Source organism: Anguilla anguilla, chromosome 11 (genome assembly GCF_013347855.1).
Source record: "Anguilla anguilla isolate fAngAng1 chromosome 11, fAngAng1.pri, whole genome shotgun sequence".
Classification (NCBI taxonomy): domain Eukaryota; kingdom Metazoa; phylum Chordata; class Actinopteri; order Anguilliformes; family Anguillidae; genus Anguilla; species Anguilla anguilla.
Genome location: NC_049211.1, coordinates 36865517 through 36892792, shown reverse-complemented (window position 1 = coordinate 36892792; position 27276 = coordinate 36865517). Strand labels below are relative to the sequence as shown.

General features: G+C 43.2%; 1 protein-coding gene across 2 annotated transcripts in view; it reads left to right on the top strand.

The window, feature by feature from the left end:
* Positions 1-24819, top strand: part of syn1 (synapsin I) — a 35138-nt gene extending 10319 nt beyond the window's left edge. Inside the window, exons 4-13 of one of the 2 annotated variants that reach the window (XM_035383253.1) lie at positions 683-839; positions 2485-2574; positions 5246-5308; positions 5536-5678; positions 7620-7694; positions 14364-14466; positions 15227-15376; positions 16001-16079; positions 16681-17332; positions 21829-24819. In XM_035383253.1, the coding sequence (XP_035239144.1) occupies positions 683-839; positions 2485-2574; positions 5246-5308; positions 5536-5678; positions 7620-7694; positions 14364-14466; positions 15227-15376; positions 16001-16079; positions 16681-17332; positions 21829-21967 (1651 nt within the window). In that variant the 3' untranslated portion in view covers positions 21968-24819. The remainder of the gene's footprint in view (positions 1-682; positions 840-2484; positions 2575-5245; positions 5309-5535; positions 5679-7619; positions 7695-14363; positions 14467-15226; positions 15377-16000; positions 16080-16680; positions 17333-21828) is intronic. The other variant, XM_035383254.1, reaches the window with a different exon arrangement.
* The last annotated feature ends 2457 nt before the right edge of the window (positions 24820-27276 follow it).

Here is a 27276-nt window from a genome sequence, read left to right as displayed (position 1 = left end):
CACCAGCTGTGTCTCTATTCACTGTGCAATAAACCAGCTGTGTCTCTATTCACTGTGCAATAAACCAGCTGTGTCTCTATTCACTGTGCAGTACACCAGCTGTGTCTCTATTCACTGTGCAGTACACCAGCTGTGTCTCTATCCACTGTGCAGTACACCATCTGTGTCTCTATTCACTGTGCAGTACACCATCTGTGTCTCTATTCACTGTGCAGTACACCAGCTGTCTCTCTATTCACTGTGCAGTACACTAGCTGTGTCTCTATTCACTGTGCAGTACACCAGCTGTGTCTCTATTCACTGTGCAGTACACCAGCTGTGTCTCTATTTACTGTGCAGTACACCAGCTGTCTCTCTATTCACTGTACAGTACACCAGCTGTGTATGTATTCAGTGTGCAGTAAACCAGCTGTGTCCCTATTCACTGTGCAATAAACCAGCTGTGTCTCTATCCACTGTGCAGTACACCAACTGTGTCTCTATTCACTGTGCAGTACACCAGCTGTGTATGTATTCACTGTGCAGTATAGCAGCTGCGTCTGACATTTCATCAGAAGTTGATGCACACAGACTGTACACATCAGCAGCTGGTGCACACAGACTGTACACATCAGCAGCTGGTGCACACAGTCGTGTTTGCAGGTGCTGTGGAATGACGGCTGTGCTGCTGTCGTGTTCGCAGGTGCTTCAGGCCCGACTTTGTGCTGGTCCGCCAGCACGCCTTCAGCATGGCTAAGAACGGAGACTTCCGGAACATCGTGATCGGGCTGCAGTACGCGGGGCTGCCCAGCATCAACTCGCTACACTCCGTCTACAACTTCTGTGACAAGCCCTGGGTGGTGAGTGTGGCCTGCGATCACACGGCTTTGCATTGCTCTCCTACTGGCCGTGCCCATATATGGACGTACGTGCACAAACCCGTTCTCATTAAGATTAAGAAAAGAGTAAAAATGCTGCTTAACCTCAGTCAGTGTGCTGTCATTATGGGATGAGGCAGGTTAAGGTTACAGCCTCTTGCTATGATGCAGCGCTACACTTATTCATTTACTCACCCTGTGATCAGTGAACCATAGCTGAAGCTCCAATGCCTTTGAATCTGCCTGAACAACCCTTACTGTCAGCTGTCAGTTACTACATTCAGAAAAGATCCACACTTAACATTTGTGCTTTAAGGTGATGTTTCAGCATGTTTCCATCGCCATGGAAACGGCGTTGAGTGCTGAGGGCAGTGTTATGTACCCAACTCTACAGCGTCGTCTTCCTCTAAATAGGTTCTCTGTGTACTTGTTGTGTGCCACGTACATGTAATATTTGTGTTATGAAAACCAAGAAATTCATGATACAAGCAAAAAGAAAAATTGTATATATATATATATATATATATATATATATATAAATTTCACATTGCTGGATGTGGATTTAAAGTCTGGTAACAGTCTGTGTTATACAGTCTGAGTGTGAATAGTAGTTAATGCCCAAAGACTGTAGAAAAAATATGGACAAAGTCACTGTGGCGTTGCCCGCTGACTCTCCATGGGCTTGGTGAAAAGCAATTTGAATCCTGGGAAGTGCAGTTTGTGGGCACCGCCATGTTGCACAAATTGGAGCCAGAGACTGCGCAGTAGGGAAAAAGGGAGACCCTTATATGGGCATGAAGTCCAGTTCAGTTATATGGGCACTTGAGATACAGTAACATGCAGAGACACAAACTGTCACCGATTCGTCCGTAAAAAATTAAAATATTGTCCAAATGACACAATTACTCAATTACTAATTGCCATATGGGGAGACATTAGACAAAGAAAAAGCATCTATTGCGTCTGCATGTTCTTGCAGAAAAAAATTATTGATGTATTTTTCCTATTGGTACCATTGGTTTACACTGAAGCGGATGGCTGAAACACCTATACTGGAGCCAACCGCACTGGCGCTAGTGAGCAACGTATCTCAACAAGGTCAGGAAGTGAGCTTCAACAGCAAAGTCTATTTTTGTTGGCTTGTTTGTGCTCTGTGCCTCGCTGCCATTGGTTAGATGAGGTTATTTGTGAAGGATGTCACAACAGACCTGTCACACCATCCAGTGCCACTGGAAATGGGCTCTGCAACTGGACTCTTACTTAGTGCAGCCCAACAGCCCACTTTAGCCTGTAGGTAACCTTAGTGCAACACAACAGTCCACTTTAGCCTGCATATAATTATATAGAATAATAATAATTATTATTATAATTATTATTATTGATAATAATAATAATAATAATAATAATAATAATACATGTATTTCTTCAGTGCTTTGTCTGGCTGGTGCACAAAGTGCTTTACACCATAAAAGTAGAACAGAATTAACACAACGAACATGCAACCAAACAGTATTACAGTTAATACAGTGACATAAGGTTGATTTTTAAAATCTTGAAAGTTTAAAGTCTTGTTTGATATATTTGTGTGTAAACACTGGGACTGTGACACCGTGTGTGTTTCTTCCAGTTTGCTCAGATGTCCAGACTGTTCAAGCAACTGGGGCCAGAGGAGTTCCCGCTGATAGAACAGATCTACTACCCCAACCACAAGGAGATGGTGAGTCCTGTGCCCTGCTGTGTGTCCCATCTGTCCTGCAGGGCAGGGCCAAGGCTGTGCGTCATCCTGCGACTGCTAAAACCAGGAAAAGACCCTGTGCAATCAAACCCACAGACCCTGTGCAATCAAACCCACAGACCCTGTGCAATCAAACCCACAGACCCTGTGCAATCAAACTCCATTAGACCCTGTGAAATCAAACCCATAGACCCTGTGGAATCAAACCCATAGACCCTGTGGAATCAAACCCATAGACCCTGTGAAATCAAACCCATAGACCTTGTGCAATCAAACTCCATTAGACCCTGTGAAATCAAACCCATAGACCCTGTGGAATCAAACCCATAGACCCTGTGAAATCAAACCCATAGACCCTGTGGAATCAAACCCACAATTTTAATCTTTCAATTGAACATTAAGAACCAAAGAAAACAAATCTGTTATTAATCCTATTTTACTGAGATATTACATTATTTTTTATCCTGAAAGTCACTGCCCCAACACAGTAGGATTCAGTATTGGGCAGTATATTATGCTTGCCATGTTACCTATGTAAGTAACATGATTATTTAAATTTTGATGAATTAACAGTGCATCTGTTTAGTGGGCTGCCAGGTAAACCTGTGAAAATCCACAGAAAAGAACATGATTTTTGATAACACTAGTTATTATATTTAGAAATGGCATACAAAAGTTGATACAGTTTATGAACAATTTATAAATTGGGAAAGAGCAATCTTTACATTGTGGCATAATGGACACTTTAATGCACAGAGTCTTTAATAGCAGAAGGATATTAGGCCTGTAGGCTTTTTGTACTTATGTCTGTATGAATAATGAGCACGTGTGAGGCTGTTCAGCCATTGGGCGACTCTCTCTCTACACTGTGACGTCCCTATTTACCCAAATACAGAGCATAATACAGCCCTACCGCCCATAAACAGCTCACTCCATGAGTATTTGGACAGTGACACAATTTGTTTTGGCATGAATGAAGTGCGGACTGTCCGTTTTAATTTGAGGGTATCTGCATCTATGTCAGATGAACCATGTAGAAATGAGCCGTTTTTATTCATACGCACACGGCCCTCACACCAGCCAAGAAGGCTCTGCTGTGTGGTGGAAGCCCCAGAATTCAGTCTCTCATAGTCACTGGATTCACACAAGCCCCAGAATTCACTCTCTCATAGTCACTGGATTCACACTTTTCTTGAAATCTTTTATATGCTGCTGTCCATTCTGCTGATTCATACTGCCGGACAATACTCTACTGGGAAGCAGCTATGTCTGCTTTATACTCATTTAAATCTCCTCTTATTTATTTATATATATAGGTATTTATTTCTCTGTGATCCAGGGGGTGGGTGGGAGGGAGGTGTCGCCTGGTATAGGACAGGGGTGAGGGAGACAATAATTTTTATTAATATTAACTTTTGTCCTCTTGCTCCTTTGTACTCTTGTACCCCCTGTCTCATTAATAATTAAAAAAACAATTGATCACAAAAAATATGTACATAACTCTCCTCACTTGCAGTGTTACAAAACTGGAAAGAAACAGGGTTTTATTTATTGTTTTCCCCCATGATGTTACTTTAAATACAACAGCAAAATTTATAGGGCTGCATCTATTTAAGGCATCTCTTTATTCTTTATTATACCCCTGTGCAGCTGCACTGTTATAAAATGCTGTTGGCCGGTTACATGTGGTGCTGCTGAATCCTGTTTTTGAGCTTGGTATGATTATGCTAGTGTGCCCATGTCCCCCCTGGGTGGTGGGAAAGCCCTTGGTTGGCTCAGCAGAAGCTCTGATTGGCTCAGCAGAAGCCCTTGGCTGGCTCAGCAGAAGCTCTGATTGGCTCAGCAGAAGCCCTTGGCTGGCTCAGCAGAAGCCCTGTTTTGGCTCAGCAGAAGCCTTGGTGTTCACAGTGGGGATAATGCCATAGCCAGGCGGGACCCACTGCTGAAGTGAGTTCAGTATCGTTTGTGTCGTCGGGGTGAGTCTTTCCTGGATATGAATTACTTATGCGATTGTAACATCTCTGACTCTGGAGCTGTTTGCTGACTAAGGGAAATGTAGTTTTGTAAGTTGTTTGGCTAAAAGCATCTGTCAAATGACTAAATTGTAAATGTAACAAAAAAATGTCACTCACTCAGCAGGGTTGGGCTCCACGTGTGGCCAGCACAGCTAGTACGAGCTACGGCACTGAGTCTAGCAGCATTTCACTCAGTATGACACAAGGAGCCATATTGAGTATTTATTTATTTATTTTATTTTTTCTTCCCGCTGGGGAGTTTTTCTTTTTTTACCTCACATGCTGGCATTTTAAGGGCTCAGGCTCGGTCTTTCCAGGTTTTGCCATTTCCTGTTTTCCTGCAAAGCCTCTTTGTAAGCGTCTCTGTAAAAATACAAAATGCTGCACAAATAAACTGAACTGAATGTGTGTATGTATATGAAGAATTAACTGACGGGGAAGCCTTCAGCCATTTTGAGATTATAATTCAAATATTTTGCATTGATTGATGCTGACCAATCACGTTTCCCCCGATGCAGATCACGATGATGCTGACCAATCACGTTTCCCCTGATGCAGATCACCAAGATGCTAACCAATCATGTTTCCCCTGATGCAGATCACCAAGATGCTAACCAATCACGTTTCCCCTGATGCAGATCACTACACCTGGGTTCCCGGTGGTCGTGAAGATGGGCCACGCCCATTCAGGCATGGGAAAGGTACCGGAGACCGACAGCTCTGCTTATTAAGTGATCTCAGACCAGACTACACAAGAGCAATGCTAGTTGTATAAGCAGGACTTATACTACATAACTGAAGATTTTTTAAGCATCACCTGATGAATTAAAACAGCCCGTGAGACTCATTTTGTTGTGATTTTGATGTGAACGTGTCAGCGAATGCTGGCCCGTTAACCGAAAATGTGTGCTTGTTTTTTCTTTGCCAGGTGAAAGTGGACAATCAGTATGACTTCCAGGACATTGCCAGCGTGGTGGCCTTGACCAAGACCTACGCCACGTCAGAGCCTTTTATCGATGCCAAGTACGATGTCCGCATCCAGAAGATAGGCAGCAATTACAAAGCCTACATGTGAGTGTTTTGATCTCGCAGTGCAACTGGCCCACTGAGTCCCGCACATTCAGTGCTATCAGGCGCCAAGCACCAAAATATGTTGGTGGCGTTATCTCCACGGAGTGCTAAGCCATGTCATATTCCTGTAACTACAGCGTGATTGTTCATCCCCACCCCAAAAGGCTTTATCAACTTCATCGGACGACGATTGCAGCGAATGAATTCCATGTGATTATGTGTGCGCAGATAGTTTCGACAGAGCTTGAGTGGGAAACTTGTATGAAAGTGCTGGTCATTCAGTTGCTGAGCAGTGTGCTGGAGTAGGCAGCGACATGTTTGCACGTGGGTAAAAGCACCTGTTGTCTATTGTCGGGGGGTTGTCAAGAAAATGGCATGAACCTGTATTTCTTAACTGAGACAATATTTTAAAATTTTAAAAACGCAGTTAGTTTAAGCCCAAATATTTAGGAAAGTCATGGAAGGAGGATCATATAGCATTTACGACGTTGGAGTCATTTTAATTATTAAGTCCCCAAAGTGCAATGGTGTAGCTCTGGCCTGTCTAGCGTCAAAGCAAACTCTCCCTCGCCATCTCACTGCAGGTGTGTGTGTGTGTGTGTGTGTGTGTGTGTGTGCGTGCGTGTCTAACTGAGAAACTTGGTGCTGGTGTCCGAGCGAATCGCATCAAAGACATAGGGAAAAAGATCCGACTCTGAGTAATATTGACCAAATTCGGGAGGAGAAATCATTTGGAGAGAACGCATTATTCCAGTGTTGCCAAATGAGGTATTTGTATTCGGCACCATCCCTAGTGTATTAATTAGAGGCAATGACCATTTGGCCCTTTGTTTCCTTTGAGGGCCAGGGTACAAGAATTGACTTTCTCCCTCACTTGTTGGTTTTTGTTCATCCGTACTTGGGGAACAAACCCGCAGGTTCCTTTACTACATTAAACTACCTATTTCAAAAATGAAGACGTGCCTGCGTTTATTTTTCTGCTTACAAGAGTACGGAGGAATAAATTGATCTCTTTCAAAATTTCACGCAAATGCACTGTTATCATGCCTTTCAACACATATTCTGCAGAAGCTGCTGTTAAGAACAGCATTGGACTGATAGGTCCTGTCAGAGGATGAGCCTTGTTCACTAGTGTGTGTGAGGATTCACTAGTATGAGTGAGGTTTTTAACTGGTGTGTCAGAGATTTTCTCTAGTGTGAGGTTTCAGTAATGTGTCAGAGATTTTCTCTAGTGTTACTGAGGTTTTCACTTGTGTGTCAGAGATTTACTCTAGCGTGACTGAGGTTTTCAGTACTGTGTGAGAGATGTTCACTAGTGTGTGTGAGGATTCACTAGTGTGACTGAGGTTTTCAGTAATGTGTGAGAGTTAAATGATGGTTTTAATAACGTCCCATACAGTACCTCACAGGTAGCAGTACCTGTACGCTGACCCTTTGACCAAACACAAACGCGCAGTACCACTGTGTGTGACCAGTGGTGCACATTGTGTGAGCCTGACTGATCCCTCATAGCTGCTTTGTCCAAATGTTTTGTGATTTATTAAAGAAGTGGAACGAAGTGCCGTCAGAGCCTTTGTGTTTGAGAGCGTTGTCTCTCTCCCTGTGTTGTTTACTCAAGGTGGGTAGAGGAACTGCACTCTGTTTTTATTCTTCCAAACATTCAAAACAACTTAAAAAATATATATATATATATTTTTATTAGTTTTTTTAAAATATTATTTTTATTAAACAGATTCTGGTTTTGCAATTTTGCTATCTTTTATGCTATCTTCTGTAAAGCACTTTGTAAACTTTGTTTTAAAAAAATGTGCTATACAAATAAAGTTTATTATTATTATTATTATTATTATTATTATTATTAAAGGGAATTCTCTGCCAGTGATAAACTGATGATCAATCGGTACAAATCCATCAAATCTGCTCACTGTTTTTGTTTCATAGGAGGACATCGATTTCGGGAAACTGGAAGACCAACACTGGATCTGCTATGCTGGAACAAGTGGCCATGTCTGACAGGTAGGACACAGTGTGTAAGTTTATCAGTGTAATACTGCTATTTTAGATGGAAAAAAATGCAGTGCCCCTGAGGTTACTGTTTTTATCCTGGCTGTGTTTTTTAGCTGTACAGCTGGGTAAGCAGAACTGGGTTTGAGCCGTTTGTTTTGGATTGGTGCAACACATGCCACCGCAGTATTTTAATGGCCAGGCACTCGCTGCTCTTTTATGTGTGAACAATTAATTCAAAAGGAAATACCTGAGCAGCACCTGTCAGTCATCTGTTAAAGGACTTCTCCACAAATGAAAATGGGGGGGGGGGGGGGGGGCTCAACACAAAAACAGCTGTTTCTGTAAAATGGTAAAACATATACGCATGTAAATACCATGAAATAAAAGCGGATAGTTTGTACTTTTGCATAACATTAATCTTTTGATCTCAAATCCAAATGCCTTAAGCATATGGCAAAAATAACAAATTTCACTCTCCTGTTACTATACTTTTGTAGGGCAGTGTATGTAGATGTGCCCAAGTACCATAGAAGTACAGCCCAGCCCCACCCTCACACCACAGGTCTGAGCTTACTGGTGTGCTAAGACATCACCGTGTTTAAGTGGCATTTTAGTAGGGTCCAAGCCGTTCTGTGGCTGAACTGATCAGCTGGAAGCACAGTAAGGCCCTGTGGACTAACAGTGATAACCATAAGTGCTGACTGCACACCTGTCACGCAGGGTATTCTCTCCGTGTTGCCTAGCTACAGCAAAGAGCAGAGACGCCCATGCCAGGGCCGTCGTCAAGCCCTGATAGAGCTGTGCAGCATTGTTGCTTGGTTACCAGTATTAACCAATCCAAGAGCTACTCGCCAGTCATCTGCCAGTCGCTTCCCACGTGCCCCTTTCACAAGTTTTATTTTTACACCTCGACTACAGTTTTTATCAGTCTCAGCCTGATTTATTCTCCTCTGTTTTCTGACTGAATATAATGAAGGGATTGTTTAATAATCCGTTTTATTTATACAGTTGTGGTTGATAGTATTTTAGCATTTTTGCCACATCTACAGAACAGCTCTGAAAGTGAACATCTATAAAACAGATGCGAAAGTAACCATAATGATTGCTGCCACTATCAATCAATCAATAGAGGGCATTTTGAGAAGAAAACTGTGATCACTTTAATTAATTTAGTAAAATTGTAAGGACACAGATACACCTGTCCTACATGCTACAACTAAGGCCTGCTATCTTTGCACCACACTCAGCTAGCCATGGCATGATATCTTAGCAGCACTCTCAGCTAGCTAAGACAGGCTATTTAAGCAGCACTCTCAGCTAGCTAAGGCAGGCTATCTTAGCACCACACTCAGCTAGCCACGGCATGCTATCTTAGCACCAAATTCAGCTAGCTAAGACATGCTATCTAAGCACCACACTCAGGTTGCTAAGACACGATATCTTAGCGCCACACTCAGCTGGCTAAGACATGATATCTTTGCACCACACTCAGCTGGCTAAGACATGCTATCTTAGTGCCACAATCCTTAGGCCTGCTGTCTCTCAGGTGCAGATGGCATTTCATCAGTTCATGTTTCTTATTTTTATAATTATCATTCTGATGGGGTCTGGAGTTAATAGTCACTAGTTTTACCGTTATTTGCAATCTGACCGTTATAACTAGATCACTGATGCAGCTACTTCATGTTTAACAGTCTTGCAGGAAATGACTGCCTGTCATGTTATAGAGACGTGGTCTGTGAGCACATCACACTCTGCTGGAATAAAGGGTATTTAGGGTCTAAGTACGATTGATCCCAAGTACCTCCCCCACAATGATATCTCGTTCTTGTGCAAAATGGATTGAACTTTTTGTTGTTTTGGCACTGTACTTCCACATGTTGGATTTGAAACGAAACCATAGATATGAGGTCAGAGTGCAGACTGTCAGCTTTATTTTGAGGGTATTTACGTCCATATCATATCAAAAATCTGGAATTTAGGAATTACAGCCCTGCTACATTAGGTGGATTAGATTAGAGACTGGTTTATATTAGATATGTTTAGATTAGATTAAAGATTAGATATGTATGATAAGATATGAATAGATTGAATGTGACTGGATTAATATAGATTAGATTCATTTATGCTAGATTAGATACAATACATTTCCAAAAGTATGTGTGCACCCGAACATCACACCCATATGTACTTGTTTAACACCTGGCTCACAGTTGGCATTCCAATTCATCCGAAGGTGTTTGATGGGGTTGAGGTCAGGGCTCTGTGCAGGCCAATCAAATTCTTCCCCACCAAACTCAGCAAATCATTTCTTTATTGACCTTGATTTGTGCACGGGGCCACTGTCATGCTGAAACAGAAAAGGGCCTTCCCTAAACTGTTGCCACAATGTTGGAAGGGCATAATTCTCTAGAATGTAATTGTGTGCTGCAGCAATAAGGTTTCTGTTCACTGGAACTACGGGGCCCAGCCCAAACCATGAAAAACAGCCCTAGACCATTATTCCACTGCTGGCGCTATTTGGGCCAGTACAGTTGGCACTATGCATTCCACCAAACCCAGATTTTCCAGACCGCCAGATTGTGAAGCGTGATTCACCACTCCAGAGAACGCATTTCCACTGCTCCAGAGTCCAGTGGCAGTGTGCTTTACACCAGCGTTTCCCAACCGGTGTGCCACAGCACTCTGGTGTGCCGTCAGGCGAGGTCAGGTGTGCCGTGTGAAAAATCCTTAAAAAACTTTTTAATGTTCAAATTAATTTAAAAAAGCTTAAATGAACAGATCCCATTCACAAAAGCCAAAATAAATGTCATTAAAATGCATATCGCTTAATTAAAACCCCCAAAGAACATTTAGGCCTACGTGCGTGCGTGTGTGGAGGGGGGCTGCAGGGTGTTTATTTTTTTATGCTTTTGAGAGTGGTGTGCCTTGAGATTCTGTAAATTTGGAAAGTGTGCCGCGGAAGGAAAAAGGTTGGGAAACGCTGCTTCACACCACTCCAGCTGACGCTTGGCAATACGCCTGGTGATCCAGCAAATTGAAACCCGTTTATGAAGCTCTTGACCAACAGTTCTTGTGCTGAATTTGTTTCCAGAGGTAGTTTGAAACTCTGTAGTGAGTAATGCACAGCTGCATGGCTATATGCTTGATTGTATGCACCTAATTTGAAGGGGTGTCCACATACCTTTGTAAATGTAGTGTATGATTTAATTCCATTAGTTCATATATGATTAGATATAGACTACACTAGACTTGACTAGAATAGAGTACATTAGATTAGATTAGATTCCAAACTCATTCGCGGTGGGTGTCAGCCGTGTCTCCTCTCCTATTGGTGGTATTCCTGGACCGGATATCGCGGCACAGCCGAGATCTGGAGTGTGTCTGGTTTGGGGATGATGTCGTCCTTTTAGCCTCATCGCACTGAGGCCTCTGATGCGCATCAGAGCGGTTTGCAGTTGTGAGTGACGTGGTTCAGGAGGTCCCTCGGTGTCTTTGACAGATGACCAGCCCAGCTCTCTCCACCCGACACATACTTATTCCCCATCTGAACTGCCTTAATGAGCCCTCTCTCTCCGCTTCAGTTGGTGTGTGATGAGCACAAAATGGTTGCCGTGTGTCACCCTGATAAGTGACACTTTGAGACCATGAAAGTTCTGTACTACAAATCCAATCCATCATTATATTTTGTACAAGGCTGCCTTTTTTATTGCAGGGGTAGCTTTTTTTTAGGAATAAGGAATTTACTAGGAATAAGCTCCATGTTTGTGGCAGAATTTAACAACATCAAAATGCAGATTTGGAGAGTTTAAATATAAATGAAAGACCTGTCTGTCTGTAAATAAGAGATCTGTTTGTCTGTGAATTAGAGATCTGTCTGTAAATGAGAGGTCTGCCTGTCTGTAAGAGATATGCCTGTCTGTAAATGAAAATGAGAGATCTGCCTGTCTGTAAATGAGAGATCTGCCTGTCTGTAAATGAGAGATCTGTCTGTCTGAAAATGAGAGATCTGCCTGTCTGTAAATGAGAGATCTGCCTGTCTGTAAATGAGAGATCTGTCTGTCTGTAAATGAGAGATCTGCCTGTCTATAAATGACAGATCTGTCTGTCTGTAAATGAGAGATCTGTCTGTCTATAAATGAGAGATCTGTCTGTCTGTGTAGCATTCAGACCACCGGAGAAGCGGATTGGTATCGGCTGCGCCGACTGGTGGAGAGAGCACACACACCTGGGCTGTGTAAGCTAATCAGCCTAAGTGCTTGAAGGTGTGCTGCTCTCCACAGTTCGGGGCCGAGACTGGGAGCTCACACCGAGAGCGTTGTTTTGATTTTAGGTTAGTTTTATTTGTGGAATTGTGTTTGCAAAAGATAAAGAAAAAGGAAGTAATCCTCAACTGGGATGCTGGAGGAGCTGGACCCGGCCGGGAAGGCAGGTCAGCTACGGGCAGCGCACGGGAAAGTGGTCACGCCATTTTATTTTCCTTTGTCTTTGTTATTTTAGCTTGTTGTTTTAGTTTATTGCTTTTGCCCGGAACCCATGAGGGGGAAGGGTGAAGGTGTCATTTTATTTTATTTCGTGTTTGTGTGGGTGCGCGCTCTCTCTCTCTCTCTCTCTCTCTCTCTCTCTCTCATGTGGCAGTCTGTAAGTAAGAAATCTGCCTGTCTGTAAATGAGATCTGTCTGTCTGTAAATGAGAGATCTGTCTGTCTGTAAATGAGAGATCTGACTGTCTGTAAGTGAGAGATCTGCCTGTCTGTAAGTGAGAGATCTGCCTGTCTGTAAGTGAGAGATCTGCCTGTCTGTAAGTGAGAGATCTGCCTGTCTGTAAATGAGAGATCTGCCTGTCTGTAAGTGAGAGATCTGTCTGTCTGTAAATGAGAGATCTGCCTGTCTGTAAGTGAGAGATCTGCCTGTCTGTAAGTGAGAGATCTGTCTGTCTGTAAATGAGAGATCTGCCTGTCTGTAAGTGAGAGATCTGCCTGTCTGTAAGTGAGAGATCTGCCTGTCTGTAAGTGAGAGATCTGTCTGTCTGTAAGTGAGAGATCTGCCTGTCTGTAAGTGAGAGATCTGTCTGTCTGTAAATGAGAGATCTGCCTGTCTCAGGGGCGCAGCTATGGGTGGGCCACCCACTTCTTGCCCAGGCCCATCCTAGGGTGCAACTCGCATCTGCCTTTTAGCGATAACAGCAAAAAAAAAAAAGACACACGGACTTGTCACCGTCGTTACTTTGAGAGCGTAATTTCCCTGCTGATACGATACCCCTCCCCCTACTTAGCCTAGTGAAAGCATTTTCATCTATTCAACATCTATTCAATCAAGCTCATCCAAATTCAGTGCACGGATTCCACAAATACAGTACTAGGGAATGAAGCCGAAAGACTAAGTGAAAGGGATGAAAATGCCAACGAGCTTTGATTGATTCTTGTGGCTTTAAACGTTCTTTTATCTGATCCAAAAAAACGAACTTTCGGGTAAGGAATTCTGGTAACAATTTCGGTAGTCTATATAGCCTATCACAGCGTTTCCCAAACGGTGTGCCACAGCACTCTGGTGTGCCGTCAGGCGAGGTCAGGTGTGCTGTGTGAAAAATCCTTTAAAAAAAATTTTAATGTTCAAATGAATTAAAAAAACTTAAATGAACAAATCCCATTCACAAAAGCCAAAATAAATGTCATTAAAATGCTTATAGCTTAATTAAAACCCCCAAAGAACATTTAGGCCTACGTGTGTGCGTGTGTGGAGGGAGGCTGCAGGGTGTTTATTTTTTATGCTTTTGAGAGTGGTGTGCCATGAGATTCTGTAAATTTGGAAAGTGAAAGGAAAAAGGTTGGGAAACGCTGGCCTATCAAATAGCAATGTGTACTTTTATATTTTGACTCAAATTTTCATTCATTTTCCGCAGCTGATTTATGAGACTTTCTCGAGCCGATATGTTTTGAGGACATTGATTAGTTTACGGTACCTACCTGTAATGTTAGTTGTTTAACACAATCTTTAAGTCTAATAGTAATGACGAATCAGTATTACTGCAAATAAGCCTGGCGAAAAAACATCCACATAAGTAGGCAAAACTAAATAGATAAACAATAGCAGTGTAACACAGCAGGCCAACGCATAGCAGTACACTTTCGCGCTTGTAATGTAGGCCTACTGTAAATGCTATTGAGCTATTAATGGAATGTGGCCCACCCACTTTTATTCAGGCCCAGCTGCAATTTCATTTCTGGCTACGCCACTGGCCTGTCTGTAAATGAGGGATCTGCCTGTCTGTAAATGAGGGATCTGCCTGTCTGTAAATGAGAGATCGGCCTGTCTGTAAATGAGGGATCTGCCTGTCTGTAAATGAGAGAACGGCCTGTCTGTAAATGAGGGATCTGCCTGTCTGTAAATGAGGGATCTGCCTGTCTGTAAATGAGAGAACGGCCTGTCTGTAAATGAGGGATCTGCCTGTCTGTAAATGAGAGAACGGCCTGTCTGTAAATGAGAGACCGGCCTGTCTGTAAATGAGGGATCTGCCTGTCTGTAAATGAGAGATCTGCCTGTCTGTAAATGAGAGATCGGCCTGTCTGTAAATGAGGGATCTGCCTGTCTGTAAATGAGAGATCGGCCTGTCTGTAAATGAGAGATCTGCCTGTCCGTAAGTGAGGGATCTGATGGACGTGTGTGTGTCTGCCTGCAGGTATCGCATGTGGGTGGACAGTTGCTCTGAGGTCTTCGGGGGTCTGGATATGTGTGCCGTAGAAGCTCTCCATGGGAAAGACGGAAAGGATTACATCATAGAGGTGAGGCCCGAAGAGCCACAAGCTATGCAATGCATTCCCGTGAATATTCACTTGACTTTTCAAATCATAAATAGGCAATTCTTTGATGACAAATTAGGTTTAAGAAAGTGTTTTGCACCAAGCACAGTTTGAGTGACACACTCATTAGCAAGGTATAGAAGGAAGTGGGGCCCACAGACGTTAATGTGGGGACCTCTGCCCTTTATTATTTAAAGAACTGACACAAAACCCGAGGACCTCGGAAACAATCTTAAATAATGAATTAGTGGGTGATCTCCAGCCCATAAAGACACTGCAGTATAACCCAACGCTGTGTGTATAACCCAACGCAGTCCCCTCCCATGCTGTGAGTAATCGGCCCCAGGCTGAGGCCCTGCTGGATCCAGATGCTGGATCCCAAACAAAGGACTCCTTTACATTTAAATTAAGCGTTATGGACACTCACACTCCACCCCCACACAGGCTCCACCCCCACTCACACCCCACCACTACACACACTCCACCCCCACACAGGCTCCACCCCTACTCACACTCCACCCACACACACACTCCTCCCCCGGACACACACTCTCTCTCTCTTCCGTAGGTAGTTGGACTGACTCAGTCTTGCTCTCTCTCTCTTTCGTAGGTAGTTGGACTGACTCAGTCTTGCTCTCTCTCTCTCTTCCGTAGGTAGTTGGACTGACTCAGTCTTGCTCTCTCTCTCTCTTCCGTAGGTAGTTGGACTGACTCAGTCTTGCTCTCTCTCTCTCTTTTGTAGGTGGTTGGCTGCTCTATGCCACTGATCGGGGACCAGCAGGATGAAGACAGAGCTCTCATTGCTGATGTGGTTCTGTCTAAAATGAACCACACTGTCCCTCGTACCCCAGTACGCTCCCCCCAACGCCCAACAGCGGGACTGCAAGCACAGGTGAGTTCACCCCCGCACCTCCCCCCTCCTCACTACAATCCGTCAGCACAGGTGAGTTCTCCCCTGCATACCCCTCCCCCACCCCAATACAACACATCAGCACAGGTGAGTTCACCCCTGTGTACGCCCCCATAACACATCAGCACAGGTGAGTTCTCCCCTGCATACCCCTCCCCCACCCCAATACAACACATCAGCACAGGTGAGTTCACCCCTGTGTACCCCCCCATAACACATCAGCAAAGGTGAGTTCTCCCCTGTGTACCCTCCCCCAACTACAATACATCAGCACAGGTGAGTTCTCTCCTCCACACACCCCTCCCCCCCCCACCACATTAGCACAGGTGACCTGTAAGTCTCACTGGATTTACCAACAGCTAACTGGCTAAGTGCCGTGTAATATTCACACAAAACCACAAGCTGGCCCAGATTAAACAGTTCTGCTCGGCCTAGTTTGGTTGCTAAGGAAACGTTAAGCTTCTGTTTTGTGAAACATGGTCTCTGCTTTAGTCGTATTCCAACATGGTGCTGGGAGATGGAGTCAAAGAGCTTAAAATAATGGCCCCCAGTTTGTCTCCACCGTGTGACCTCATGTCGGTAATGCAGTGTTTATCACCAATGCAGCCTGCTGTACCTCCCCAGCCGATTCAGCCCCAGGCCTCCAACCCAGTGCCTCCTGCTCAACAGCGCCCCCCTCCACAAGGTAAGGGACTGCACCAAGTCAACCCAGAGGCACATCCTAGGAAAACAGTGTCCTTGAGTGCCACTTCCACTGACACAGCGGCCCTCCAGGACTGGCATTGTAGATAGTGTGCAAGGTGCAAGACCTATGGGAATTAATAAATATGATTTAGCACAGGGAGCTGAACAATACTGTAATTTATAAGTGAACCTGGATGGTTAAACAGATGATTTACTCTTTGAAGAGCAGGTTTTTTTTGGAATGTTTTTCAAAAGTTCAGTGTTTTGAAAGTCAGTGTTCTAGAACTCCTTTGCTTTCAGTTACCAGCTGTAATTGTGACATGAGCATTCGAATGTTCAACAGTGTAAGAACATTCTAATCACATTTTTGTGATCTTACACCTTAAAGCACTGGTACTTAAACATTTTAATATCAGGAGCCAAATCAGAAATTTAGTACCTTTAAGAGACTTGTCAAATACATATACTAGCTTAGCCTAGTGAACTACAGACTCATTCTGGGACCCACCTCTTACACTCTTGGGTCCCATTTTGGGTCCCGACCCATAGTTTAGGAAACACTGCCTTAAAGGGTTAATAAAATCACTGCTCACTTGTTCCAGGTGGCCCCCAGCAGCCCATGGCCAGTCCCCAGGCCCCACGCCAGACTCCCCCAGCCCAGCAGCGCCTGCCCCCCCAGGGCCAGCCCCTCCCCCAGGGCCAGCCCCCCCCTCAGTCGCAGGCCAACCTGCCCAGCCCCAGATCCCAGCAGCCCCCTCAGCAGAGGCAGGTCAGCCCGGGGGCTACCCCCCAGCAGCGCCCGCCCGGGCAGGGCCCCCCACCGCAGAGCAGACCCCCCACAGCGCAGGGCGGGGGGCAGGGCGCAGGGCAGGGCGGAGGGCAGGGTGGGCCCCAGCGAGGCCCGGGCGGGTCCCCCCAGAGCCAGCGCCCACAGCAGCAGTCCCCGCCCCAGCAGCAGCAGCAACGCCCCCCTTCCACAAGCCCCGCCCACAAGCCCGCATCCGGCCAATCGCAGCAAAGACCCCCCCAGCAGCGACAAGGGCAGGCCGCCAGGCAGCCGGCGCAGGGGGGCCCGCCAGCCAATCAGCAGCCGAGACCCACCACCCAGCAGCCACGCCCCTCCGTGCAGGGCCAGGGGGGGCCGGTAGGAGGGGCGGGCAGCGGGGGGGGCAGGCCCCCTGTACAGCCCAAACCACAACCCCTGCAGAGGCCGAGCCAGGACCCCCCCGCGACTGGAGCCCCCCCTCAGCTGAAGTAAGAGAGCCTGGTTTTACTGCTTTTTTACCAGCGGCTGCTATCAGACATGGGTCAAATACAAATACGTATTTGTATTTGAAAATGTAGTCAAATACATATTTGTATTTGAAAATGTAGTCAAATACATATTTGTATTTGAAAATGTAGTCAAATACATATTTGAAGTATTTTCAAATACATTTACACATGAATTACTCTGTATTTGATTTATTTAAATTATTTTCATGGAAAACCAAATACTTTCCCAAATAGTATTAAAAAAATGCATTCCTTTAAATAAATACTTTCCAAACCAAATACTTTTTCAAATAGTATGTAGCACCTCTTAAAAATACATTAAAATACAATTACAATTTTAACATATTTAGAAATATTTCTGTGATAGACAACAGAAATGATGGAGCCAGCAACAATTCATAGGCTTCATACTGAAGGGGGTATCCCAGAGTGGCCATCGATGTGATGTCAGGGAGTTATAATACTGAGGGCACTCCAGGGGAACTACAGTATTATTATTGAATTTATATTATGGGCAAGGGTAGCCTAAGCTGGCAATTTTAAACAACCCATGCGCTGCCCCTAACAGACAGTAGCCTAAATGCTCGTGCATGTCTTTGCATGGGGGGGATGGCAAACTCAGACTTCTTGATAAGCTACTTGACAGTTTATTTGTACCCATGCAATCTTTTTAAAGTTAGTGACCTTTTACTGTATTTCCCTTTTTTTCTGTTGTCAGACCGTTTAACAGCCATATGTACAGTTCCATCTTTTACATTTAGTAAGGTTAGACACTGATGAAATAGAATTTAGCTGTGTATATTCACTACCAATGAACAATGGAAATTGGTACAATCGGACTGGGGCCCTCACCAGTCACATCAAAATACTGTCCAATTAGACAAAATGCTCAACATTCAGAACTGATGGGTTCCTGCATATCCAGTGCTTTTCAAGTCTTTCAGCAGCTTGGTGCAATTGCACATCTTGTACCACTGGCCTTACGTTGTGAAAGTATTTTCAAATAATGCTATTAAATCAAACACATTGTATTTGAAAATTCTGTAGTTGAAATATTTTTTAAAGACAAAAGTAATTGCAAATACATAAATGGCTCCTTAAATGTATTTTCAAATGCTTTTTGTAATTTAAACACTCAGTATTTGTAAATGCTGAATTTCAAATAATTTCTAAATAAGTAATTGGAAGAAATTAAAATACTTTAAATATGTATTTGACCCAGGTCTGGGTGCTATGTTTTAGGTCCTGGGCTTCAAACCCAGCTCTTCTCACCCTGGCTGAAAATTCCAGCTTAAAACAGCGTAAACTGGTCAAGATGGTTTAAGCTGTGGTTTTGACATTTTTAGCTGGTCAACCAGATGTTCACCAGCTAACCGGCCAACATAGTTTGACCACCAGCTTACTCTACCAGCTTAACCAGCCGCAGACCAGCTAGAAGTGTCTAAAACGCAGCTTAAACCATCTTAGAATCCCAGCGGATCGTGGCTGGCGTTTTCAGCAAGTACAATAAGGACAGTGCCTCATTGATGCAGATGCTTAGACATGACAGAGGGTCCACAGGGTCTCAGTCTTTTTGTCGCGTTCTGCCTGAGTATCGAACCTTCTGCGAGGTCATTCCCTGTTACCCTCATACAACGTGCTCGGTTGTATATGCAGCCTTTTCTGGGTCTGCTATAACTATGCATTCTTAAAACACCCTCATAGAATTCTTTACACAACTGTACTGAAATAAGGTGCGTGATGAGCTGTACTTTGCTGTGGTCAAAAGTTATAAGGGTTAATGATTTATGCGAAGAATTCATAAAGGAGCACGGTGAGCAGTGTCAGTAATCTCCGAACGGGAATGCTGACCGATAGCATGGATTAGCATGCAAGTTCCCCTTCACTGCATATATCTGGTTAATGTTAGCTAGCTAACTACAGCGGTCACGAACCGGGCACTGTTAGCAAGCTGACGAGAGTTTGTGAGCTAGCTATGAGTTACTGAGAGTGTCAGAATAATATTACTCTTCTACGAGAAACAATAAGAGTGACTAGTGGGTCAGCAAGTACACCAGTGTTCATTGGTCAGTGGAAAAGAAGCAAGGTAACGCAAGTTAACCCTACCTCCTCATGAACAGTCAGACAAGTGAGCTTCAGGACAGCACTGATTGGGTAGAACCATCATTAGAACAGAATATGCAGAAGAAGAAAATATTTACTCTTCTTTGGATTGAGAACTTCTTACTGATACACATATTATCGCAAGTAACCACTAGAAGTGTGTGGGACGTGTGCGATCATGTGTGTAGCAAATTCTCCGACTTGTGTTTTAATGCCTGTGGATGCGCACCAATGTTGAACTGCATGAATTCAGAACGGATTTCTTTCTCCATTACAAATGCCATTGAGAGTTTGCCACAAGTTTGTGCACTTCTTGGTGGGATTTGGCGCATGCATGCCATGCATGGTAAAATCATTCCCAGCCTGAACACCGCGAGGACGGTGGTGGCTTCATGTTCACCACAGTGCTTCCCCATCACTTTGGGAGTGCAAACGGCCAATGGGAAACAATCTTAAATAACGTAATATGGCAACAAGCCGCACACTTCTCTGTGAACTATTTCTCATGTCAGGCAGAACTTCAGCAAAAGGCTCCTGTAGAGCCTCCAGTAAGACACTCTGGATGTTTGTCATTAGAGCCTGCTGTTTAAATTATACAAATAGTCTTTTTTGACTACATGTAGGTGACAAGTTAGTTCAATAAAACCCTGATAGCTATAGTACTGATAGGTATAACGGAAAGCATGAATTATATAGGGCTTGAGACTAACTATATTTGAGTTAATTTCCTGCCGTTGAAATTGGGAATGAATGACTCACTTTGCTACATTAGTAAGCATTAGTCAGCACTCTATCACAGACTGTGTTACTCCTCATTTCCCAGTAAAACTAATCCCGTCCAGATAGGTCTCAACACCATAATTGTCACTGGAGTAATGGTACTTGTAGTTTTCACCACAGTGTTCACTGGAGTAATGGTACTTGTAGTTTTCACTGCAGTGTTCACTGGAGTAATGGTACTAGTAGTTTTCACCACAGTGTTCACTGGAGTAATGGTACTTGTAGTTTTCACCACAGTGTTCAGTGGAGTAATGGTACTTGTACTTTTCACCAGAGTGTTCACTGGAGTAATGGTACTTGTAGTTCTCACCAGTGTTCAGTGGAGTAATGGTATTTGTAGTTTTCAGTTCAGTGCTCAGCTGCACTTGGGCCTCCTGTTAGCCCCCCATTCACCCCACAGTTGAACAATCCACCCATTAAAATGGTGACAAGGTGTCACGAAATCCACCATACACGTGCTGATAATGGGTACAGTGGGTCTGGAGCTCCACTAAATTGTGATTTATAACAGTGAACGGTAGACTCCACCTATTTTAAAACACACATGCACCCTTTGGGTTAAGGCTAGGGTTAGGGTAGGCCTTTCCATAAACAACAATGCATTTGTGAGTTCACTGCGTGGTTGCAAATCACGGTTTTATGGAGATCTGTGGAGTGTAGGGGGGACCCATTATCAGCATATGAATGGTATATGGATTGCATTTAAATAGCGCTTTTATCCAAAGCGCTTTACAATTGATGCCTCTCATTCACCCATTCACACACACACTCACACACCAACGGTGAAAGGCTGCCATGCAAGGTACCAATCAGCTCGTTGAGAGCAATTAGGGGTTAGATGTCTTGCTCAGGGACACTTCGACACGCCCAGGGCGGGGATTGAACCGGAAACCTTCAGACTGCCAGACAACCGCTCTTACCTCCTGAGCTATGTCACCCCAAGTATGTGATTTTGTAACACCTTTTTAACATTTTAATTGTGTATTTGTGGACAACTGGGTGAAAAATCTCTAGTGGAAACACTGCTCACTGCTCAGCAAATCTAAGAATTGCAGGGCTAGAGACAATTCCATTTCAATTCAGTCAATTCAGAAAAGTCCACAAAATCCATCAACTGAAAAGCACCCTTAAAGTTCTAAGGATTTTTCAGTAAATCATTTCCTGACTCAAAAAAACTGAAATGGCATTGACTCCTAATCTGATGAAAAGATTGAGCGCACGCTGTTGCAGCAGATGGTTGCGTACAAAGTTGTGCTGCCACTTACAGTCTGTTCTGAAAGTACAAACAATAAATAATAAACTACCTTTGCACATTTTTGCCCAGTTGGTAGAACACAAACTCCCGAAGAGATTTAAACACAGCTGAACCAGAAATTATTCCTGTGCGAGAGTTAGTCCCAACTTCTTAAAAGATAAATGTAAAGACACACGGAGGTTGAAAATTTGTTGGCACAGATGAGGGAAGCAACTCCTAAAGTAAAAGTAAACATAGCTCTTCTTTCATGCACTTGAGCCAATCTCCATCCCAACGTTTGCTGCATGACTTTAATAGTCTTTTCCTCTCCTCTATTGCCGTTTTCCTCCCTTTGTAGCAAATCCCAGTCTCTTACCAATGCCTTCAACATTCCAGACCCTACGGCAGTCCCGCGTTCCAGCATTAGCCAAGACGAGGTGAAGGCCGAGACCATCCGGAATCTGCGCAAATCCTTCGCCAGCCTCTTTTCCGACTGAGGCCCCACATTACCCATCACACACACACACACACAGGAAAATAAGATCCAAACCCGTAGGACCAACGGAATGTCCATTCCGCTTCAGTTATGGACATGATATATTTTGGACAACAACAACAACAAAAAAATTGCTGTTATTCAACAACACAAAGTGGACGAACGATCGGTTTGAATTACTGGTCGGGCTGTTTGTGTTCCTGCCACACACACACACACACACACACACACACACCTCTCCTGTATCGTCTCCATTGTGAAAACACACAGGACCTAGGAGGACACCTGCACACACGTGCACATGCTTCTCTCCCTCTTCAGCATGTTCAGTGGTTGTTTTAGTGAAAAAAAGCCTTAACCAGGCAAGTGTAATGTTCTCCCCGTCCTTTAGACCTGTGTCGTCCAACTCATTTCAAGTTCTTTTACAGCCAAGCAAATATACATTCTGAGTACGTTCCAAGTGATAGCATTAGCAAGAGGCTCAAATTTCTATTTAGCATTACAGTTTTTAAAATATTTTTTTAATCCACATTGTTCAATTATAAGTGGTCTTTTCTCTGACATTGACTTTGTTCCTGAAAAATGTATCTTGTTTCATACCTTGGTCTGCTGCAGATGAATTACTTGAAAAAAATAACAAGGCAGTCCAAAATCGCATTTTACTCCACAACATAAGCGTGAATTGGGATTAACTCGGTAAGATATCTCAAATGAAAAAAAGCAAAAAATAACTGCACTGCCGGATACATGCTAGTGTGGAAGCATGGGCTTTTTTTACACCCATACGTGTAATTGAGTAACATTTTACAACAAAATAAAGAGGGTGCTTCTGCACACTCACACACACACCTGAGCTCTTAACCTTGTTATCAGACATAGGTCATTATTTTACATGTGGTTTGTGGAAATATGCTGGTCAAACTGCCTCCTTCTGTCCTCTCCTGGAGATGACGCCTTACAGACCCAGTGGTTGTGTCTCAGTGAAAAGGCTCAGGGCTTCTCTCACAGGAGGCACGGAGCCTCTACGGTAAGCCGGAGGGCACACTAATGTCAGTGTAGCGCATAGATTGTTTTCTCCCGTTTTTGGAGAAGATATGACCACTTCACTACTATGTATTACACTGTCCTAGATGGAATGAACACTGAAGCCCGTTTTGAAGTTTTGCTTAAATGTCCCTGCAATGCAAACGTTTCCGTATCCCACGGCAACTTGCAGCCACATCACATCAAGTGCTGGAAAATTGTTGGATTTTCACACTTGAAGGATAGTCTCTGGAACAAACACTGCTGAGGTTTGCTCACAAATACGAGCAACCTAAAAGTGTGTACATTTCATACGATGGCTGAACTACTCTGCACTAAAGCATTGAACCGTCTTCCATGAAAGAATATCCATCTTGCTGCCATTGTAACCCTCTTAGGTACATGGCAAGATGCTATATTAGTTCAGACATCCTTGATCTGGCCACATCCTGTTAGCCCTTAGCTTTGCCTCTTCTGCGTACCATGCATTAGCTTCTTTGTGCAATATCAGTGATTCTTTGTGAAAATAGTGCATAACCGTGTAAAACCTGTAAACTGTTAAACCAAATATGTTTTGTGCATCTGGTGAGTTATGAATGATACATTGTAAGTGAAGCTTTTTTTCCTCCTTGAACTGTGCTCGTTGCGGCTTGTGTGTTAATGAACTGTCGGTGTGTATGTTTTTATTAATTCTGTGTACTTTCAGTTACTGTTTGTTAATCTCTTGAGGTATGCTCTAATGTGTTTGGGCCTGGAAATATTGCACTCTGTAAACAAATAATTATTGTCATTATTTGAAGAGAAAAATCTGTTTGACTGTTTTCTGTGATTCTTGGGACTTTGTGGTGGAAAATTTACAAAATCCTTGGTAAGACAAGTCTGCATGGAGCACTGGAAAATCACCATTATTTGTTTGAAGTCTCACATGGACAAGTAACCCATGTTATCATCATGTTGAAGCCTCACATGGTGAACTCTGTCATCATGGTGAAGCCTCACAAGGTGAACTCTGTCATCATTGTGAAGTTACACATGGTGAAGTCTCTGGTGCACGAATGTCAGTACCCATGTGCAACTTTCAAGCACGAGCATCTTCATCTCAATCACCAAAATAAAAATGAAGCCTTCACAGCACTGAGTACAGATGAAAGCATATACAATCCTTATTTTTTTAAATATGGTAAATGTCAATGATATAAAACAGTGAATAATACAGTAGGCAAGGACAAGTGTTTTTTCAGAATAGATGGCACTGAATAAATTCAGCACGTTTGGTAACTGCCCTTCATCCAGCTGATTATAAATTACATAAAAAATGATAGTGCTGGGAAGGTGAATCTCAAGGTGTAGTAGCACAGGTATTTTTATGGTGGGTAGATATATTCACAAGTATTCACTGTAGCATGTATACAGGCAAATTCACTTCATCTTCTTTGTTGACTAAAGATTTTTTGATTTCAAGTTTAATTGCATCATTTTCTAAACAAAATCTTTTTCTGTATTTCACCGCTATAATTTTGGTCTTGTGTGCACACACTTCATGTATTTATCCATCGTCTCATAAACTAATGCAAAAGTGTTTGAGGCTTGCCTGAAATGTGTAACATATCGGTAACACACAAGACAATTGATGAAAAATGATTATATATGAAACATATTGTAAATCATGTTGTATTTATTTACACACAGAAATGTATCTTTGGTGTGATGTGATTGTTGGTGTAGTTCAGTAAATGTGGGAAAGTAAGTGTCAAAATGGAAAATTCTATTCTAAAATTATGGAAATTCTAAAGAGAAAAATATTCAATAAAGTCTATGATTAATCTTAAATGCTTCAAGGTTCCCCTTGTTTCTGAAATGCAATGAAAATGAGAAATTAATGTAAGATTTATTTCTCTATTACAGCTTTGTTATTGCTCTGTGTGGTTCGTTCGTGTTTTCAGTTTACATACACTTTGTTAGTATTTGGTGCCATTGCCTTTTAATTGCTCAACTTGAATCAAACGCTTGGGGTAGTCTTCCACAAGCTTCTCACAATGCTGGGCTGGAACTTTTGCCCATTCCTCCTGGCAGAACTGTTGTAACTCAGTCAGGTTTGTGGGCCACCTTGCTCGGACATGCTTTTTCAGTTTAGTCCACAAAAATTCTATGGGATTCAGATCAGGGCTTTGTGATGGCCACTTTGTGATGGTCACATACTTTCACTTTGTTGTCTCTAAGCCATTTTGTTAGAACTTTGGAGGTATGCTTAGGATCACTGTCCTGCTGGAAGACCCAGTTGCGACTTTCTAGCTGATGTCTTGAGGTGTTGCTTCAGTATTTCTAAATAAGCCTGCTTCCTCATTATGCCATCTAAAGGGAAGTGCACCATTCCATTTTCCAGCAAAACACCCCCACAACATGATGCTGCAAACCCCATACTTCACAGATGGTGTTTTTCGGATTAAAAGTGACCAGAGAACACTCCTCCAAAAGGCTAGGTCCTCGTCCTGGTGATCACCTGCAAACTTCATTCTGGCTTTCTTATGCCAGTCTTGGAGTAGGGGCTTCTTCCTTGCACAACAGCCTTTCAGGCCATGGCGATGTAAGATTCTCTTAATGGTAGATACTTTGGTACCTGATGCCTCCAACTCCTCCACCAGTTCCTTTGTTGTTGTCTTGGGGTTCAGTTGAATCTTTCAGACTTGAATCTTTTGAATCTTTCAGCCCTGGGAGTTAATTTGTGCCTCCCTGTGTCGTCCCAAGATTTTTATATTTGCATACAATTGTTTGTACAGATGCTCGTGGTACCTTCAGTTGTTTGGAAATTGCTCCTAAGGAAGAACCAACTTGTGGAGGTCCACAATTTTTTTTCTGAGGTCTTAGCTGAGTTGCTCTGAAGGTAAGCCATTAAATACAGCCACGGGTGCCAAATAAATCCCAATGAACTGACAATTGGCCAATCAGAAGCTTCTAAAAAGTCATTACGTCAATTTCTGGAATCTTTCGGACTGTTTAAAGAGACAGTCAATTTGGTGTATGTAAACTTCTGACCCACTGAAATTCTGATATAGTGAATTAAAGCTGAAATAAATGTGTCTCTAATCTATCATTTTAAAATTACCACTGATGTGAACAAAGTACATGTCCTAATTGACTTGCCAAAAGAAATGTATGGTAACATGAAATGTGCAGAGTTGTGAAAAATTGAGTTTGAATATCTTTAACTTAGATTATGTAAACATTTGGCCTCAACTGTACTTTTTCACGACACTGACATGACAAATAGGAGTCACAAATAATCGCTACATAATCACCGCATTGCTACGACGTGGTTCGAAAAGTACCTAATCAATAAACAAGCAATGTATGCAGCACACAACGGGTGGGAAATGCACTCAGATTAAAAGTGGCCAAAATACCTTCCCCATGATTAATAAGGCGAACCAATGGGGCAGAGTGTGGCACAGTGGGTAAGGAACTGGGCTTGTAACCGAAAGATCGCCGGTTCGATTCCCGGGTAAGGACACTGCCGTTGTACCCTTGAGCAAGGTACTTAACCTGCATTGCTTCAGTATATATATCCAGCTGTATAAATGGATGCAATGTAAATGCTATGTAAAAAGTTGTGTAAGTCGCTCTGGATAAGAGCGTCTGCTAAATGCCTGTAATGTAATAATGTAATGTAATGGGCGGAACAGGTAAGCAGCAGCAAGCTGCAGAGTGTGGAGTAAGCAGCATATTCCACAGCCAAGCGCTAACGGCATCCCTAAACTCTGTGGCTACCCAACACACTACAGCACGTGGACGTGTCGTCATTCTCTCACTCCACTAACCAAACATCCGCATGCATTATTTTCACTGGCGCTTTGATTGGTCCACTGTAATCAGCACCAAACATCCGCATGCATTACCCTTACTGCCGTTTTGATTGGTCCACTGTAATCGTCTGGTCTACAAATGCCTTGTTTCTTGTTTGCAAAACCTTGGCAGGACACCTGACAGACTACCTGTATGGGTCAAGTCAGTTTTAATCCCAAATGGATGGTGCTCCTGTTTCAACCCCTGGAAAAGCGAAATGAGGCCACAATCAAGTTCTATTTGAAACGTGAATAGAAGGATTTGCTACTATGAGTTACGTATTCTTAACAGCCTCTTTGACAACAGAGGCTCTGATTGGTGGTTGCTTGCATACATTCGGTGAGGCTAGGGTTGGGTATATACTACTCCATCAGCACACAACACCGTTTCCCTGATGAAGGCTGAAATCTTAAGGCTTTATCTTAAATCAAAATGTTGAGTGTGGAT